General features: G+C 33.0%; 2 protein-coding genes across 3 annotated transcripts; both read left to right on the top strand.

Moving 5' to 3' along the window:
• Window positions 1-274: 274 nt before the first annotated feature.
• LOC130641962 (protein Wnt-4-like) lies at window positions 275-4,364 on the top strand. Its single transcript, XM_057449010.1, has 5 exons — window positions 275-481; window positions 1,751-1,903; window positions 2,490-2,599; window positions 2,759-3,048; window positions 3,640-4,364. The coding sequence occupies exons 1-5, from the start codon at window positions 411-413 to the stop codon at window positions 4,081-4,083; spliced, it is 1,068 nt and encodes a 355-aa protein (XP_057304993.1). The 5' UTR covers window positions 275-410; the 3' UTR covers window positions 4,084-4,364.
• Window positions 4,365-6,482: 2,118 nt separating this feature from the next.
• On the top strand, window positions 6,483-16,334 carry LOC130641964 (adaptin ear-binding coat-associated protein 1-like). Of its 2 annotated transcripts, XR_008982525.1 has the most exons (9): window positions 6,483-6,653; window positions 10,265-10,365; window positions 10,810-10,914; window positions 12,326-12,407; window positions 12,526-12,622; window positions 13,862-13,901; window positions 14,309-14,489; window positions 15,411-16,205; window positions 16,236-16,334. XR_008982525.1 is itself a non-coding variant. In XM_057449012.1 (8 exons), the coding sequence occupies exons 1-8, from the start codon at window positions 6,565-6,567 to the stop codon at window positions 15,445-15,447; spliced, it is 732 nt and encodes a 243-aa protein (XP_057304995.1). In that variant the 5' UTR covers window positions 6,483-6,564; the 3' UTR covers window positions 15,448-16,334. The 2 variants fall into 2 exon arrangements, 1 of the variants encoding a protein (XP_057304995.1); XM_057449012.1 differs by having other exon boundaries at window positions 15,411-16,334.
• The last annotated feature ends 670 nt before the right edge of the window (window positions 16,335-17,004 follow it).

The raw sequence follows: 17,004 nt of genomic DNA, 5'->3' as shown, positions 1-17,004 counted from the left end.
TAAACCAATCCACTTGTGACTCTTTCTAACACATGCGCTCTTACCCATCGGAGAATAAGAAGTTGAGCCGCGGTTTACATATATAGTAGTCATTTTTGAGTAAAATTTTATTTGATCGTTTTAAAAGAATTAAAATTAACGGTACCTTTTTAACCATTGAAAGTATAATAAATAAAAAAAATTCTAAAAAAATAACAACTTTGTTCCCAGACTGATTAATCTTAACAAGAGGTGTTAGGTTTTGCTGAGTTATTTTCCTGGTGACGAATTGGTGAAATTAGTATTAGTTCATAAGATACACTTTAATATAATTAGGGAACAAAAGCGGAAAGAAAAAGGAAATATAAGAACTCTGTGTTTCTCTATTAATTTTATACAACTCAAATTTTTATCACAGCCTGTGTACAAACATGCAAATCCTGCTTCTTGGGAGTTTTATATTGTTTTTCTTACCAACAGATTCGCTGAGTCAGCAGTGGATGTAAGTATAACCATGTTAACACTTGTCAGAGACTGCAGGATGGATAATACAGAAAGAAACTCTTCGCTTCCATTTATTTTTTGCTTCTTAGCTCCACACTACTTCCCCGCTTGTTAAGCAACTGATAGCTACATGATCTTTTTTGTCGAATACGAGCTTTCCTTTTAAAAGTAATAATGGGAAGATACACGATCCATTTTGTCGATTGCGATATATCTAACTTAACAAAATGGATCGTGTATCACTCTTTTTTGATTTAGCTTGTCGATTTTAAATTTTATATTGAAGAGTGTGCTTGTTTGCAATTTTGCAATACGACTTTAAGAACATTGCTTGGTCAACGTTTTTTATCGACCAATCGGAAAGGTTGAACATTGTTCAACTTTTAAAATCTTACATTCGACAAATTGGATTCGACAAATTGAATCGCGTATCATTGATGAGATAAGCTAAGGGAATGTCACACGTGCGTTTTTATGATACAATACTTTGCCTAAATTTGGCCTAAAACAGGATGTGTTTATGTTTTAAACAAATTGCGGCTGAACTTGTTCTTGATATGTTTAAAACTAAGAAACGATTTTAAAAACTATTTAAAGTCTTGATTTATAACCGCTCGTGTGTGTTATAAGAAAGAGAAAAACAAATTCTTGTCTGTAAAATTCTCTAAGGTTAGAAATCAAGTTAGGGCTTATGTTCTTAATTCGTGGAGAAATGTCAACACTCTTACAAATCGACCTCCAAGACTACTTGTTTATAAACAGATTCTAAAAAATAAAAAGAATTTGTGCTATACTATCACACATTTGATCAGTTTGATGTGTTTCACTATCCTACATTTAGTTACAATCTGAATTTTGTTCATATTAAATATTTTTGATACTCGTTCGTAGACCTTTCTGTTCGCTTAAAGGAACAAAATTAGATATTGATAAAATAAACATTGCATAAACCAATACAATAAAATTCAATTAAATTGAACTTTGAATGTTCTTTTTTTCGAGACATATGACTAAGTCGTGCATCTACCAGCATAAGACAAAAGGAAAGAGAAAAAATGTAAATTTGTTTAAAAAAGGTTTTTGAATTATGTCGCAGTTACGTTATCTGTAGAACAAACCCATTGTATCAACTAGCTGCAAATTTAAAGCTGTGTGACCACGTATGGTCTAAAACAAAATTGATGTATGATCGAGTTAAAAAATTTAGATGTTTGTACATTTGAAAACAGAATGCCGTTCTAAAAACTTTAATCCATCTTATATACAGGAAATTAGCGTTGGTATCTGGTGATATATACAACAGAAAGTTCTGCAACAATTACCGATTTTGGACGGACACACAAAGAAAGTTGTGTATCAATTATGGCGATCTGATTCCAAAAGTGTCCGTTGGTGCTAGAATTGCGTACGATGAGTGTATGTAAGTACACATTATATTTAAATCCAGTTTAACAACATCATAAAAAAGATCAATCCACATCAAGATTTAAGTTCAATATATAACTTGCAGCGAAAACTTTCTGCAGGAAACAGCATTGCAACTACAATACACCTGATATCTCGCACCTCCATGGGACCAAAGATTTGAAAAAAAGTGAAAATATAACAAAAAAATAAACTTGGTGAATGCGAGGGTGTGTTTTATAATTTCTTAGAAATAAAAGACAGCTTGTAGCACTTGTAAATAACAGTTATTTTTTTGTATAAAAAAGTAACTTTTGCATATTCTGTCAACATTTTTTTGCAGTTGGTAAAGATATATTTGAAAATATTATCAGTCCCGGAGACTTCTTAACTTTAAATTTGTTTGACTGTCTACATTATAATACCCGTATACGTCTGTCCGTCCGTCCGTCTGTCTGTCACGCAAAATGGTAGCTTAGCTGCGCAGGTAGCGAGACGCACGCCATGCGGTATAAAAAGGACGGGCGAACCCGTGGATTTTTCCACGACTATATATAATAACAGTAGAAATACAATGTAACAAAATTAGTGTTTCTGTTTAGACATCAATTTCGCTGGCGACGTTGGAACTGTTCTGCGCATGCTCCAAATTCTTTGTGGACAACTGACTCCAAAAACTACCCATCTTTATTTGGGAACAGTCTAATCATGGGTAAGAAATTTTGAGCATGCTTAAATAAATAAATAAAAAATATAACGAACCATATATGCAAATATAGTTATAATATAAAAAGGTTCAATCATGTTTTACGTTCGTTTTCTTTGCGACTTATTCGCCTTTTATTGAAATTTGTTTCTATATAAACTTTAGAATCAAAGGAAGCAGCGTTTATCAGTGCTTTGTTCTCAGCTGGAGTTGTGTTCTCTGTTACAAAGGCCTGCTCCAGCAATCTGTTGCAATCCTGCTCTTGCGACGTACGAGATACGAAAGATGACTCTCGAGGTTATCGATGGCATCGTTGTAATGACAATGTCAACTTTGGTGTCACTTTCTCCAAACAGTTTATTGACAGTGTGGAGTTAAATTGGAGTTTGGAAAGAATGTATTCCAGTCATGCGAGAAGTTTAATGAATTTACATAACAATGATGTTGGTCGCAAGGTAAGATGTTAACCAGCAATTTTTTTTATCTTTTAAATTATTATTTTTTATAAAGTATTGCTTGGGTAGAAATTATAACCTAAGGCGTTTTGAGTCTAAAAAGAAACAGTAGGGTAGAGTGACACTGAATTTGCACTCCAAACAAGGTTTTTTTTTGTGGAAATATTTTCTTTGATCAATTTCCACTCTGGAACATGAACAAAACAATAAAAATTTTGCAACTTGATTGGTTCATTTTCGTTCATTTTGTTATCAATTGTTTACTTTTTCTTCTGTTCTGTTTTGGCCAATCAATTTGATATAACAATTTAATTATCCAAAAAATTTAGTTGCGCGGAAAAAAGTAAGAAGTCGAATTTAAGTTTTAATTTTGTTTTAAAAGAAATATTTTTTTTGATTTGGCAATGCACGGGCGAAGGAGATTTTATTGGAGTGGAAATGAGCTGCTCATCCTTTTAAGATATTCCAAGGAATATTTTTTCGAAATATATTTTATTTTTTATGGCTGTCGGTATAAAAACAGAAGTAATATTTGTTGTAATCCTTAATGCATAAAGACAAAACTAAAAAACTAATACGTTTTACCTTTAGACCATTGAATCAAATATGAAGTTAAAATGTGCGTGCCATGGGGTTTCAGGGGCGTGCACATCTCGTATTTGCTCAAGAGAAATCCCTGATTTTCGTTTTATTGGGAATGTTTTGAAAAGAAAGTTTGATGCCGCTATTAAAGTTAAACTAAAGTATATCAGCACACGTCAGGTGTTAATGCCTGCAATAAAATACTCACCACCAGTGACCAACACTCAGCTTGTTTATTTGAAAAACTCTCCATTATATTGCTCATCGGTGACTGGACGTAGGTGTAGACAAAAGAAAGGCCAATCAGGTTCTTGTAACGCTATGTGTTGTGGAAGAGGTTATCGAACAAAAGAAAGAAGTGTTGTTAAAAACTGTAATTGTCAATTTATTTGGTGCTGCAGAATCACCTGTCAAAAGTGTACACTTAAACAAAAAATTTATATATGTAAATAAAAATATATCGAATACAAATGACTTGGAAGTGAATTATAAATCAAGAAGTCTCGATATTTGTGTGGCAGCATCCATGGTAAGGTACTGAAAAGAAAACAGTATACAAAGATTAGAAATAGAAGAAAATAAAGTCGAGACAAGTTATTTATGAATTTGATTTAGTGAAAGACATCTTTTGCAAATTTTGTAAATTAGGTTATATGCTAAAAATGTTAAAATAATAATGTTACGTTAGAATTAAAAAAATGGATGTGTTAAAGATATTTATTCTATTGTCGCGTAGGGGATCGAATGCCTTGTCACATTCCTTTGCTAGACGAAAAAGTTTTTGTATGTACCAGGATCAGTTAAGTGGCTAACTCATTATCTAACCCATCGCTACTATTCTATTGCCGAGAAACAGGTAATCTAAACCTGGATTTTCTTCTTAATTATTTTTTTAAAGACAGCCGAACATTGAATTGTAAGCAATGTGTGTCGAGAATAGCTGGGTTTGACCAACATGGCATATCTTTTGTGTGTGTAAACATCGATCCCTCATTGAGATGCTTGATTCTTTTCTATAAACTATACCCAGTTACTTATACTTTATCGACATGTCTATTCAAGCAACTATAAAACAAGATTATGCCTTCACATTATAACTATACAGCCGAGACCATTATGATGTAATTTTTAATTTAAGAATCTGAATCGCTAAATAATGTGATATTCCGGCCTTGACAACCAGTTAGTATGTCGCGAAAAAAAGTTCTAGTAAGGTTAGGTGTAGACCAAAGCTACCATTGATATAAACAACATTTGATAGCAACATTTTAGAAGTAACGTGAGTCTCAAATCCTTTTAAAATCAAAGCAACTGCTACGCAATAACAAAGTCTGGAGTGAGTAAACTAAAGTTTGATTTGGATTTGCTCACCAGCCTAACTGATCAAATAAAAACGTTAACTTGGTCTTTTATAACAGATGTCAGCAAGAAAGCTCGACGCCAGCATCTTTTACCGTCGCGGCTAGAACTATCAGAAAGCGTTGCGCCGCTGAGAAGAAAATAGTCCTGGGGACGAGGTTGGTCAACAACTAGTTTTGGTATTCATCATGTACATATTAGGACATACAAGACTACCCTTTTGAATTAATATTTTCGCATGTTCTACAACAGTCACTATAAATCACCGTAGATATAAATTCAGGAGCATCTTTTACTGATTCCAGAAAATGAAATAACACGCAAGAGCTCTATGCCGCATAACTTTGTTCTCACTACTTTCACTACAGAAATTAAACATACAGAAAAATCTTTATATAATCAGAACTTTAAAAAAAAATTGCGATGACTCGACCCTGCACACTGAGATACAACCTCGTCGCAAGGGCTCTTTTTCTCTTTTTGTCAATTTCAGACGATATTGCCAGTCAGAAAGAGAAAAAAAGCCCTGGTTACCAGGTTTATTGTGATGAATAATAAACTAACATAAACTACGTATTAATTATTCGAATCGTTCCAACAGTGTACCATTAAAACAAAATCCGACTAGCTGTAGCAAAATAAAAAGAGGTATTTCTCTCTCTGATAATTCGACATTGGTTTAAAACAATTTGATTTCACTCTAACATGACTGATCATGTGGTGGAGTTACTCTTTCTTTGGATTTGGTTGTGTTGCGCTCCATTCAAAATTCGCTTATATATTGTTGTTATTTTTTCAACGTGTCGATCTGAAAAGGCGATATTATGAATTAGTCCTCCGTGTTGTGATAGGTAGGCGAGAAATAGTTGCAACGAAGTGAAGAACCAATCCAACAAAATGTTACATAAATAATATATGTCACCAATTTATAGAAAACTTTGAAAAGTATGACTTTTTTCGTCAGTTCTTTGACAAACGAACTTGTACACAAAAAGGAGAGCCTCAACCAATTCAACTCCGCCGTTTTTTTTATATCAGGGCTCGGTACGCGGGGTTTTTTTTGTTGCTTTACACCTCGCCTTTATTTTTGCATAAGTTAAACGGTTAAACAGACGCTCTTCACCCGCTTCGTTCCGGAAACCGGTATTACAACTAGCGATGAATTTTATAACAAACAAGAATAACAGTTTAAATGTGGATCACATGTCAAGACGTAAAAGCTGTGTCAAAGGGAGGAGACGCTGAATATGTGTGAAGGCAACGGTAAAGGCTGGAGTAATTGGTTGTGTGTGAAGCCACTGGTTGTTTTTGGAGCGACTGGTTGTGTGTATGGAGAGACTGGTTGTGGAAAGACGGACTGGTTTACGAAAAAACGCGGCGGCGAGTTGCTCTTTCTTCGCCCCGTTTTCTCCAGCAAGCGTACTTTCTTTTTTGGGGTCTTTTTTTCAAAGGACCCCAGGGGAAGATCATCAAAAATCGCGCACTCGGAAACTTGCATCTGCTTCGCTAAGCGAAGAGTACAGACAGAAAAGACGAAGGAAGCAAAAGCAGTGACAGAACTTGGAGTTAAATAAAATGGGAGATGATTACGAACGTATTATTTGTGTAAAGCAGGAAGTATTTGTATACAAGATCCCTCCAAGACAGAGTAGTCGAGGCTACAGGTTTGTATTTTATTTATTTATCATTTCCTACAATTTAGCTAGATAGATAGATATATAGATATATAGATATTTTACATGGCTAGCCTAACAAATATTGAGGGATATACCCTCTCTATTATTTCCAGGAAGGACCATGGTTTAGATGGGGAGTCCTGGAGTATTTAATGCTAATTTTGGGATACGTGCAGACCCAATTATGGCCTGCACTCTACCAGACAACTCCCTGCAACATTCCTGCAACATCCAACGGTCCACACTGTACCATCTCAATTTCCTTCACATGACATTGATTAACCCTGGACCTAATGTAAAATTTACTAACCCATATTAAATCGCTGCCAAGCAGGACGAACCCTGGATTCGTGGAGTTATAACCACTAAGCTACAGTGCTGCTGGTTCTAGTGTTCTCCATCTTAACTAATCCTCTCAATCACATATATCATGCCTTGCCATGAGCAAATAACCTCCCGAGCAATTAATTGTTCGCGTCAGAGTGTCTATGCGAGCAATTTTGCTTGCCATATTTTTCGCTAAAAAAACTTTACATTTAGTGTCTCAAGGCATCTTTTTCAGGAGAGGCATGCGCCTTAGCACACACCTAAATCGTTTCGGGGTGTGATTAAAACTTCCGCCACATTCCCAGTTTGGTCGGACATGTCCTAGCTCGTTTCGAACTTTTGTTGGTTAAAACGTCCGATATATTTCCGTCTTGGTCGGACACTCAAATCTCAGAATTATTGAATAGTCCTGGTCCTTTTAATCCACAAGCAAGCCTGTTCATAGCCAACCTGACCATCTTAGCTAATTCACCGACTCCTGAATTAGTTAAAACTACGTAGACATAAATTTCTTTTGCCCGCCCCCTTCGTCTTTGGTAACCAGGTCCTACATAAGAAATCCAGCCATGCGGTTCTTAACTAATGCGGAGGTGAACGCCGATATATAAATATTTTTTTCACAATAACGGAACATTAATATAATGCCCAAACAGCAACCTCTGCACGATGTACTTAACATTTTCTAAATTCTTTCCTAATTTCTATATTTTAAGGTTGCCTGCGCTTTTAAAATGATCAAAGTTGGGAGTACACAATTTATTGCATTGGTGCTTATTTCGTGTTTAATACCCCTGGTATGCTTCAATATGCTTTTTTAGAAAATTAGCTGGCAATACATCAGTATTTTTGTGCGATCTAAAAACCACTGGCAAAATTTTGTTGTCTGCTGAATGCTGAATCCCATCGTGGATTCAGAGGGCATTTGATACTTGTAGGATACAAAGAATATCTTTCTTAAAATACACAAATAGGTAAAACTAGTCGTTAGCCCATGGAAAAATCCACGGGTTCGTCCGTCCTTTTTATACCGCATTGCGTGCGTCTTGCTACCTGCGCAGCTAAGCTACCATTTTGCGTGATGGACGGACGGACGGACAGACGTATACGGGTATTATAATAGGTAAAATACTTTTTAATCTGGAGGTCATAAGCCGAACTTGACAAAAAGGCATAAGTGTACATCTGACTGACTTTGTGAGAAATTAGGTAAAACTGCCGATCTCTACTTATCTGTCTCCACTAAAGCATGTTACTCTCTGGGGTTTTAGAATGTAGCCCATTGATCTTTTGAGTTTTACTTCTTTTTAATTTTTTATTTGATAACGCCAACATCATTAAACTACCCAGCGTTCATTGTCTTTAATGGGAGTTATCAATTAATAACAGTAAAAATGACATTTTATTGTTTTTTACTACAGTATATAAATATATTTTTCTGTAAACTGAATTAATTACGAAACAAAGAAAAGGTACAAGAAATGGGAGTTTTAAACATTTTCTTTACCAGCAACCAAATTTCTCTGCAATTTTTGGAAAAAATCATGGTTTTATTTTCGTGTAAAAAGAAATAAATAGCAGCTTCTTTAAATCACGTACTGTGGTTTTTCTATTAACTTAATTTGAGAGCCATTATAAAACACGCAAAAAAAAACTTTTTATTTCCCTGTGCTAAAATGCTAAAAATTTATAACCTTTTCTCTGCAGTTTTTCCTGTTTGCGTTCTCTTTCCTTCTTCTGTTCCTTGAGAGAAGGAATTTTGAATTTCGTTAGAGTTCCAATTTCGATTTGAATAATTCACACAGAAAAGCCACTTCAGACCCGGTATGCAGAACCAAAACAGACACAATTTATCAAAGAATATCTTTCTTGAAATACACAAATAGGTAAAATACTTTTTAATCTGGAGGTCATAAGCCGAACTTGACTAAAAGCCATAAGTGTACATCTGACTGACTTTTTGAAAATGTTCTCTGGTAAGAAATATTTATGCGTACTAAAATGACAAATGAGCTTCGCTGTCTGGCTTAGCTGGCATTATTATCAGTTTACAATAGAAAATTTATATAGATTCAAGCAATTATTACAGGTTTCAACAAATCCAGGAAAAACTTATTTAGAAACTTTTATTGAACTATTTCTTTATTGTTTTTACGATGACTCTGTGTAAATTTACACAATGTAGGGTAAACACGATCCATTGTTCTACTGAGAATTAAGTTGAGAAGATTTGTGCAACTGCTTTGGTTGTTCTATTCAACCAATGTTCAGATTCAGGTGTTCAATCTATAAGGCTTACCTCCCACAAAAAAAGAAGTTGTATTTATATAAAAGATTTTAAAAATTTGTCCATGAGTCTTTTTATTTTCTTTAAAAATGTTAATTGTTTCTCAAGGTTTTTGACTTTAGAAGTTTTGATAATTACGCTGAAAGTAATGCATGACATTATTGTATTTGATATAAACCAGGCTCTGTTTTAAGGATATAAATGAGGGTATGTGGCAATGTAAATGTTTTTATCTGTCCAGTTAAAAATTTTACATGAGTATCATTATTTATTATCCTGATTATCATTTATACCAGCAATTCTTTTCTCAGTATTTAACTTATCATGTCATTATCCTATATAGTTAGATAAACTTTAAAGGCCTTTTTGGTAAAATCTTCATTGTTTTTTCAAGATAGATGTTGAAAAAACAATAAAGATTTTACCAAAAAGTTAAAAGATTCGTAGACACCTTTTAAAGCTATTCGTATGAAACTAACTTGTTTTTCCATTGGGGAGGGGAGTGCAAGTAAAGGGCATAAAAATGTTCCTATTAATTATTTTATTTTATTTTTATAATTATTTGAATGTTTAGCTAGGCTTTATTTTGCTGTTAAATGGAGAATTCCCAAAAAATCGAATCTAGTTTTTGCAAAAAATGTTTTCCCTGTTACCTATCTGATGTATTTCTTGCTTGAAACCTAACTGACAAAGTCGGTTAAAAATTTGTATTCATTTTTATTGTTTAACATCCAAACATGCAACTGCGCTATGCCTTGTTTGATGGTTTGTATCATTTACTTTTACTTGCCATCAGTCAGATCAGGCGAGTTTGGCATCAGTCACATCAGGCGAGTTAGAAAACACAATAATGACTTAAGGTTTGCTGTTCTCGTAGAGACTGTCCTCTTAGAGACTCTTATGGAAATTCTCAATTGAAAAATAATCGCCGCAATTGTAAAGTTCTAGCTAACATCTTGATTATTATGTAATCTAACTATTTTTATAGAGCTGCTGATTGGAAACTTGATCAGCCAGATTGGTCGGGAAGACTTCGTATTGTTGTAATAAATAATAAATGTGTAATAAAATTTGAAGATAAAACATCAGGTACAGTCATTCAAAACCATATTTCATGATGATGTTATAAATAGATTTTTTTATGCAGTATTATCTTATTCTATACTGTCCTTTTACTGCTTTATGAACTTCACGTTTTTGTGTAAATTTGAAAAATTTGTTATGCTGTAATTGAAATACGCTTTGTGTTAGTAATTTTAGCCATGAGTTAAATATCATTTTTTAAACCAAAAACTTTATGGAAAATAATCCATCATCAGTGCTGTTAAAGATTTTTTAAAACTGATAATGGATTATTTTTCGAGAAGCTTTTGCTTGATAATTTATACATTTTGTTTTTATTTTTATTCACCTAAAATACCCTTTATTTATTTGTTTATTTGTCTTTGAAAAAATGAAAAAAATTCTTCATACTAAGCATTATGTTTCAGGTTTTTTGTTGTACATATATAATTTAAGTTTATTTAATTCCAGGTGAACTGTTTGCACAGGCACCCATTACTGAATATCCTGGACCTTCAGTGGAATCTGTTTCAGACAGCAGTAGATACTTCGTAATAAAAATACAAGATGATGGAGGTAAGATTGCAAACAACCTGTTACTGTTTTATATCGAATGGAAGCCCTGGGCTTATAAAAATTCATAAGGTTTTCACAGTGGAATAATACAAGACAACAGAATAAAACAAAAGCATCCATCTGAAAAACATTATTTATAAAGGAGAATAAAAAAACTTTAAATGAACCACTGTCATTTTTACTGACACTTCACTGTTTGCTTTCACTTCTCCCTTACCATCGGCGTCTTTGCTTGATGGTGTCTTATAAAAGAATGAAGGGGGTGGTTTGAGGGGTTTCTGGTAAAGCATTTTATCCATATCCATTAGTTTACTACTTGATGTTTTTTTTTCATGCAATGGTTCAGGGGCTTATGTTTGAATAAAATTTCAAAGTTAGCAAAAAAATATCAGTAAAACTCATCAATATCATACTGTAAACTTGATTCAGTTAAGGAATACAATTAGTAAGAAATATAATAAAAAAACTCACATTTTATTGAGGAGTTTGATACATACAATGCCAAATTTTATAATTTATCCATGACTTTTATTGATACAGTTAATGGTCCGTTATTGACAAAAATTGACAAAAAAAGGAACATGATGAAGATGAGATATTTAAATTGTTTCACACCAGGGTCAAAATTTTACCAAAAACAAAAACTGCTCTGTTTTTGATAAAAATTGCTAAACCCAAGGATGACATCAGTTCATGTTATAAAACCTCTGTGAGTTCCATATACAAAGTCTTATATATTTTCCCTTTTATCTCGCCGAATTATAAAGATTGGGGCTTCCTTGCAATGCCAAATTTTATAATTTATCCATGACTTTTATTGATAGAGTGAATAGTCCGTTATTGACAAAAATTGACAAAATAAGGAACATGATGAAGATGAGATATTTAAATTGTTTCACACCAGGGTCAAAATTTTACCAAAAACAAAAACTGCTCTGTTTTTGATAAAAATTGCTAAACCCAAGGATGACATCAGTTCATGTTATAAAACCTCTGTGAGTTCCATATACAAAGTCTTATATATTTTCTCTTTTATCTCACCGAATTATAAAGATTGGGGCTTCCTTACAATGCCAAATTTTATAATTTATCCATGACTTATTGATAGAGTGAATGGTCCGTTATTGACAAAAATTGACGAAAAAAGGAACATGATGAAGATGAGATATTTAAATTGTTTCACACCAGGGTCAAAATTTTACCAAAAACAAAAACTGCTCTGTTTTTGATAAAATTGCTAAACCCAAGGATGACAGTCATGTTATTGATGGTATTCTGTACAAACACATCAACGAGAATTTTTTGCAAAGTTTTTTAAACAAATTAACATGAAACAACATGAAAAATATGGAATAATGGTTTCACCATGGCAACAATCTTGCTTTTTAAAATGACGTACCCTTTTATTTAGGTCGACATGCTTTCATTGGAATGGGCTTCTCTGACAGAGGTGATTCGTTTGATTTTAACGTGTCTCTTCAAGATCATTTCAAGTAATTTTTATTTTTTATTTTTTATACACAGTAGTTCTTCTTACTGCAGTTACTGAAACTGTAGGTTGAAAGTATTTGCGATATTATACACATATTGAATTTTAAGCTTGTTTTTTAGGCGAGAAAAAGTAGAAGATAATCTATCCGCTGGAACAGCAGACCCTCCGCTTGATTTAAGGTTCAAAGAAGGTCAAACTATTAAAATAAATTTTGGAGTAAGTTATTTTTTAAAAGTAGGGTGTATCTGCTTGATCTTGAATCAGTGACATTTAAACCGCGAATATTTAGCGTGCTTGTAATTTTTTTCGGGAACATAATGCTGGCAAATGTTATTTCGTGTTTAGCGTAATTGTACTTAAATGATTTTTTGTTTCAAAAATTTTTTAATATGACAAAATTATTATTTTTTTTTTTTAACAATCTTAAAGAACAGATTGTTTTCGCAAAAAGCTAGCATGCATCATGATTTTTTAGTTCGTTATAACATATTTCGAAATGAATAGAATCGCCGCGAGGTTAAAACTTCCTCTCTAAGCCTTTAAATAAATTTTTCATTTAATTTTTTAAAAGAAGTTATTATCTACAACGTTTTATTCTCTTTTTTTAATTTTTTTTTTTAAATCTAAATCTACATCTGTTTTCATATTTCTCACAGTACGTTTTGCAAAATTATCAATTCTCATTAAAATCCAATCAGCGCTAAATGACCAGTCTTCAAATCAAATCGACGCCAAAGATTTGGCTAATTCTTATTTTTGGCAGTTGTAGCCAATTACATTATTGTTTCGGTAACGACAATCCACGTATCCCGCGCCATCGCCTTCTTTGTTTGATAATGTTTCAAGGTGATATTTCTTCTGGTTCTGGCATTTTGTAGTTTTTTTGATCTATGTAAATTTTCAGTATAAATGTCCTGCAGATGCTTACGAAAAATCAATCCTCAATCAATTTATGTTGAAATTGTAGAATTTTTAAGTGACGTTGAGGTTTAGATTCTTACAAAAAGAAAATATGCAATATCGTATTAACATAAAAACCGCCCTGTAAAACGCCAAATTCAATTTTGATTTTATACGCCTTTTCCTTTCTTATGTTGTAATTATCAGGTTTATTTATGTGTTCTCCACAACAGCCTTTTGAAACTTTCTTTCGACATTAAGGCATATACATTTTTCTTGACATCAATAAGACGCCAAAAGTAAATGTAAAAATTCCTCAGAAAATAAAAAATCAATTCGAGATATATATAAATTCAAGATAACAAAGGAATTTAGGATACGACAAGTTCAAATACCCATTTGTCGTTCATACTATGATTGAAACGTTGATTTAGAAATGCCTCTACCGAATTAACTCCTCGTCAAAAAACGAATAACATTAATAAACACCTCTGGCGTTTTGTAACGATGTGTTGTTGTGTTAACGCTCAACGAATATTTCTTTTTTACCGTTAGAATAAAAGTGAACAAGATACGAAGCCAAGACCGAAAGCAAGTACGTAAATATTTTGGTTTGTTCCAGTTTACGTCTGTTCTGTTGTAGTTAATACTATTATTCAGTCTGTGAGGCAAAATGAAATCAAGTGGCAAGAACTTTCAAGGCAGGGACTCTTTTTTAGTAAAAAAGGCATGATAAAATTTACGGTATCAGCCCGCTCGTTTTTTTTGAAATCAGCAGGTTTTTCAAACAATTCTTGTTACTCTGCTACACAAAGGTCGCGGCACTGTTTATGTAGCTACTCCAGCAGTTTTGATTGATTTCAAAATAATGTTGCACAAGTGTACTCATAAAGAATATTCCAACTCTGCCTTTCGCCCGACCCAGTGTTCAACCACGTGGACCAACATGAATATTTCTTGTTATTTCCATGTGTAAATTGAATTGCAGTTATTATTCTGTAGATACAGAGAGCATCGGTATACTTCCGCCACCGCCCGGTGGTGTGGCAAAAATTGCGCCGCCACCAGGTAGTACGCAAACGACGACGAGACAACAAACTCCTTCTCAACCGCCGACGCAACAACCGACTTCTCAACCGACAACGACAGATTGGGGAGATTTTGCTGCGTTCTCAAATAATGAGTAAGTTTTTGTTATACACTACAAATCGTTGTCAAAAAATATGAGTTTGTTTTAAATAATACTTAAAATCTACCTTTACCTTTCGAAGTTGAAATTGGGAGAAATGTGATTCGTAAAAATTGAAATTTTATGGATCGTTTAAACCTGATTCTACCAAATTAAAATATACTACGGTCTCTGCTTGTTGTAAAGAAGATTTACTGGCATGCATAATATCTACTTTATCTTCGATCAATGCTAAATAAAGTTTAATAATTTTTGCGAAATTAAGTGCCCGCGAAATATTCAAAATACAATTCGCGAAAGTTGATGCCGCGATAAATCGTGAAAAGAACGTTTTTTTTTTACACGAGGAAAAAAACTTTTCTTTATAATATGAATTAGTCAGCAAGTACAATCAAATACAATAGACCTAAAAATGTATTCACATCTTCGTAACAACGTGGCTAGATTTTAGGTTTAGCTAGCTAACATATGCAAAAAGATACGGTCCTAAAATCTGCAATATTTTAACTTTTTTGTCACACTACCACTACCAATACCCTCTTTATAACTGTGTCAACTATGGTTTTGTGAAACTGCTAGTTAAAAGCTGTAAAAGTCAACATTTTGTTGATACTTTCATTCACGAGAATTACTTTCAAAACATATTTTGGATGTCTCATGATTCGACTTATGTCTTTCCCGATTGATTTTTTGGATCTTAGTGCTGCTCCCTCTCAAATTCATGCAAAGGGAAAGTCCAAAGTCTTTCAATGGCGCTTTAAAAAAATACTTCTTTCCACTAAACCATGAATTTCAGAAACGCATATAGAAAATAAGCTGCAACATGATGTAAAGTAGAACAATATTTATTTAAATAGACGCATGAAAGCGTTGAAGTTTCTCGATTTACATGTAGCTTATGTCTGTTTACTTTAGCTCCTCGAAAGAATCATCGAATTGGGTACAATTTTAATTACCTAGTCAAATTAGCGATGCAAGATCTGGAAAATGTTTTTTTTGGTGATTGCAAATATTTTCAAATAAAAACACAGAAAAATGAATGACAGATACAATATGTTGGTGCACGGTACCATGAAAATTAAAATGATACGACGAATCAAGCAATCAAGCACAGCTATTTAATCCTTGCTGGATTTTACATGGATTACATTTTATTTGCATCTCAAACTTTCTTCCACATACAAACTATTCAATTTTTACCGCACACACTCTTTCGCGAATTTATGTATGCGATTATGTTGTTATTTTGCTCGTGTATGTTTTTATTTTTTTTAATAATATATGGCTAGTTTTGTAATTTAGGTTGTGTATTGTTTTTGTGAGTGGTCGGTATGTTGTAACATGGTGGCCAGCCAATTTTTATTCTCACCAACTTTTTTATCACTAAATTGACAATTTCACTGACAACTACTACGTAAAGTTGACAGTTGAATTTTTGTACCACAAAATTTCCTGACTTTTCCCTGGACTATTTCAATCAGTTTTGAAATTCCCTGACTTTCCTACATTCTCCAGGTTATTACACCGCTGGTCATTCTGTTTGATTAAGGACAAAAAAATATAAACTTTTTTCGCGCTCATATGTATGATTCTGATACAATGTTATTGTTCGTCTACATTTTGTTTTCTTCCATATTTGTGTCTTGTGGTGAATTGAAAATCATTTATTCCGCACAGGAGACTGTTACATAGTATGTTTCCTATGTACAGGTTTGATTGTGTTATTTTTCTTATGTACAGGTTTGGTTGTGTTATTTTCCGCGTTTTTTTAAACGGTGTAGCATACTAATGTTTGCTGGTATTAATTTTCACGAGTATATATATAGTTAGATCCTTGAATCGCCTCCTGTGTATTCATTCTCCACTGAAAATGATTACCCCATTTAAATTAATAAATATACAAAAAACAGTAAAAAATGTCAGAAAATGTATTTTAAAAATCAACCGAGATATTAGACTTTTAAATTTATAATTTAATTTATAGAATTTCGGGCATGATAGAAGTTATCAACGACTTTGTATTATTTTTTATTCGACTTCTGTTAAAAGAAAAAATATTTAAATTGTTAAACATTTTTTCTTTTTACTTATTCATACCACTCCCTCAAGAGTCCACACTTTGAGAGTTATTTTTGTTAGCAATATAAGAATATGTGCATTCCCCAGACTAGAACTATGATTACGGCATTTGTAAAACAAATATCTAAAGAATACTTGTTTTCAACCACCGTTGACACATTTGTTGTTGCTTGCCGTATTTTTTGCTAAAAAGCATCTACGGGGAAGATTACTCGTTAAATGAGGAGTGTATAAATAATTAACGTAAAGCCTATTCTACATTAAAAATATTTATTTCGACTATGAATGTAGATATATTAAAACCAGACAATGTAACTCGATACTTACTAGCTACGCAAAAAAATGAAAACAAATCTTATGCTCTATTCTTCTAGGAAAGCAAAATCCACAAAATATATTCTTCATTCTTTAAAATTAATTGTGTAAACAG

The sequence above is a fragment of the Hydractinia symbiolongicarpus genome, chromosome 4 (genome assembly GCF_029227915.1).
Source record: "Hydractinia symbiolongicarpus strain clone_291-10 chromosome 4, HSymV2.1, whole genome shotgun sequence".
Lineage (NCBI taxonomy): Eukaryota > Metazoa > Cnidaria > Hydrozoa > Anthoathecata > Hydractiniidae > Hydractinia > Hydractinia symbiolongicarpus.
The sequence above is the reverse complement of the archived record's forward strand: the minus strand, read 5'-3'. Positions and strand labels throughout refer to the sequence as shown.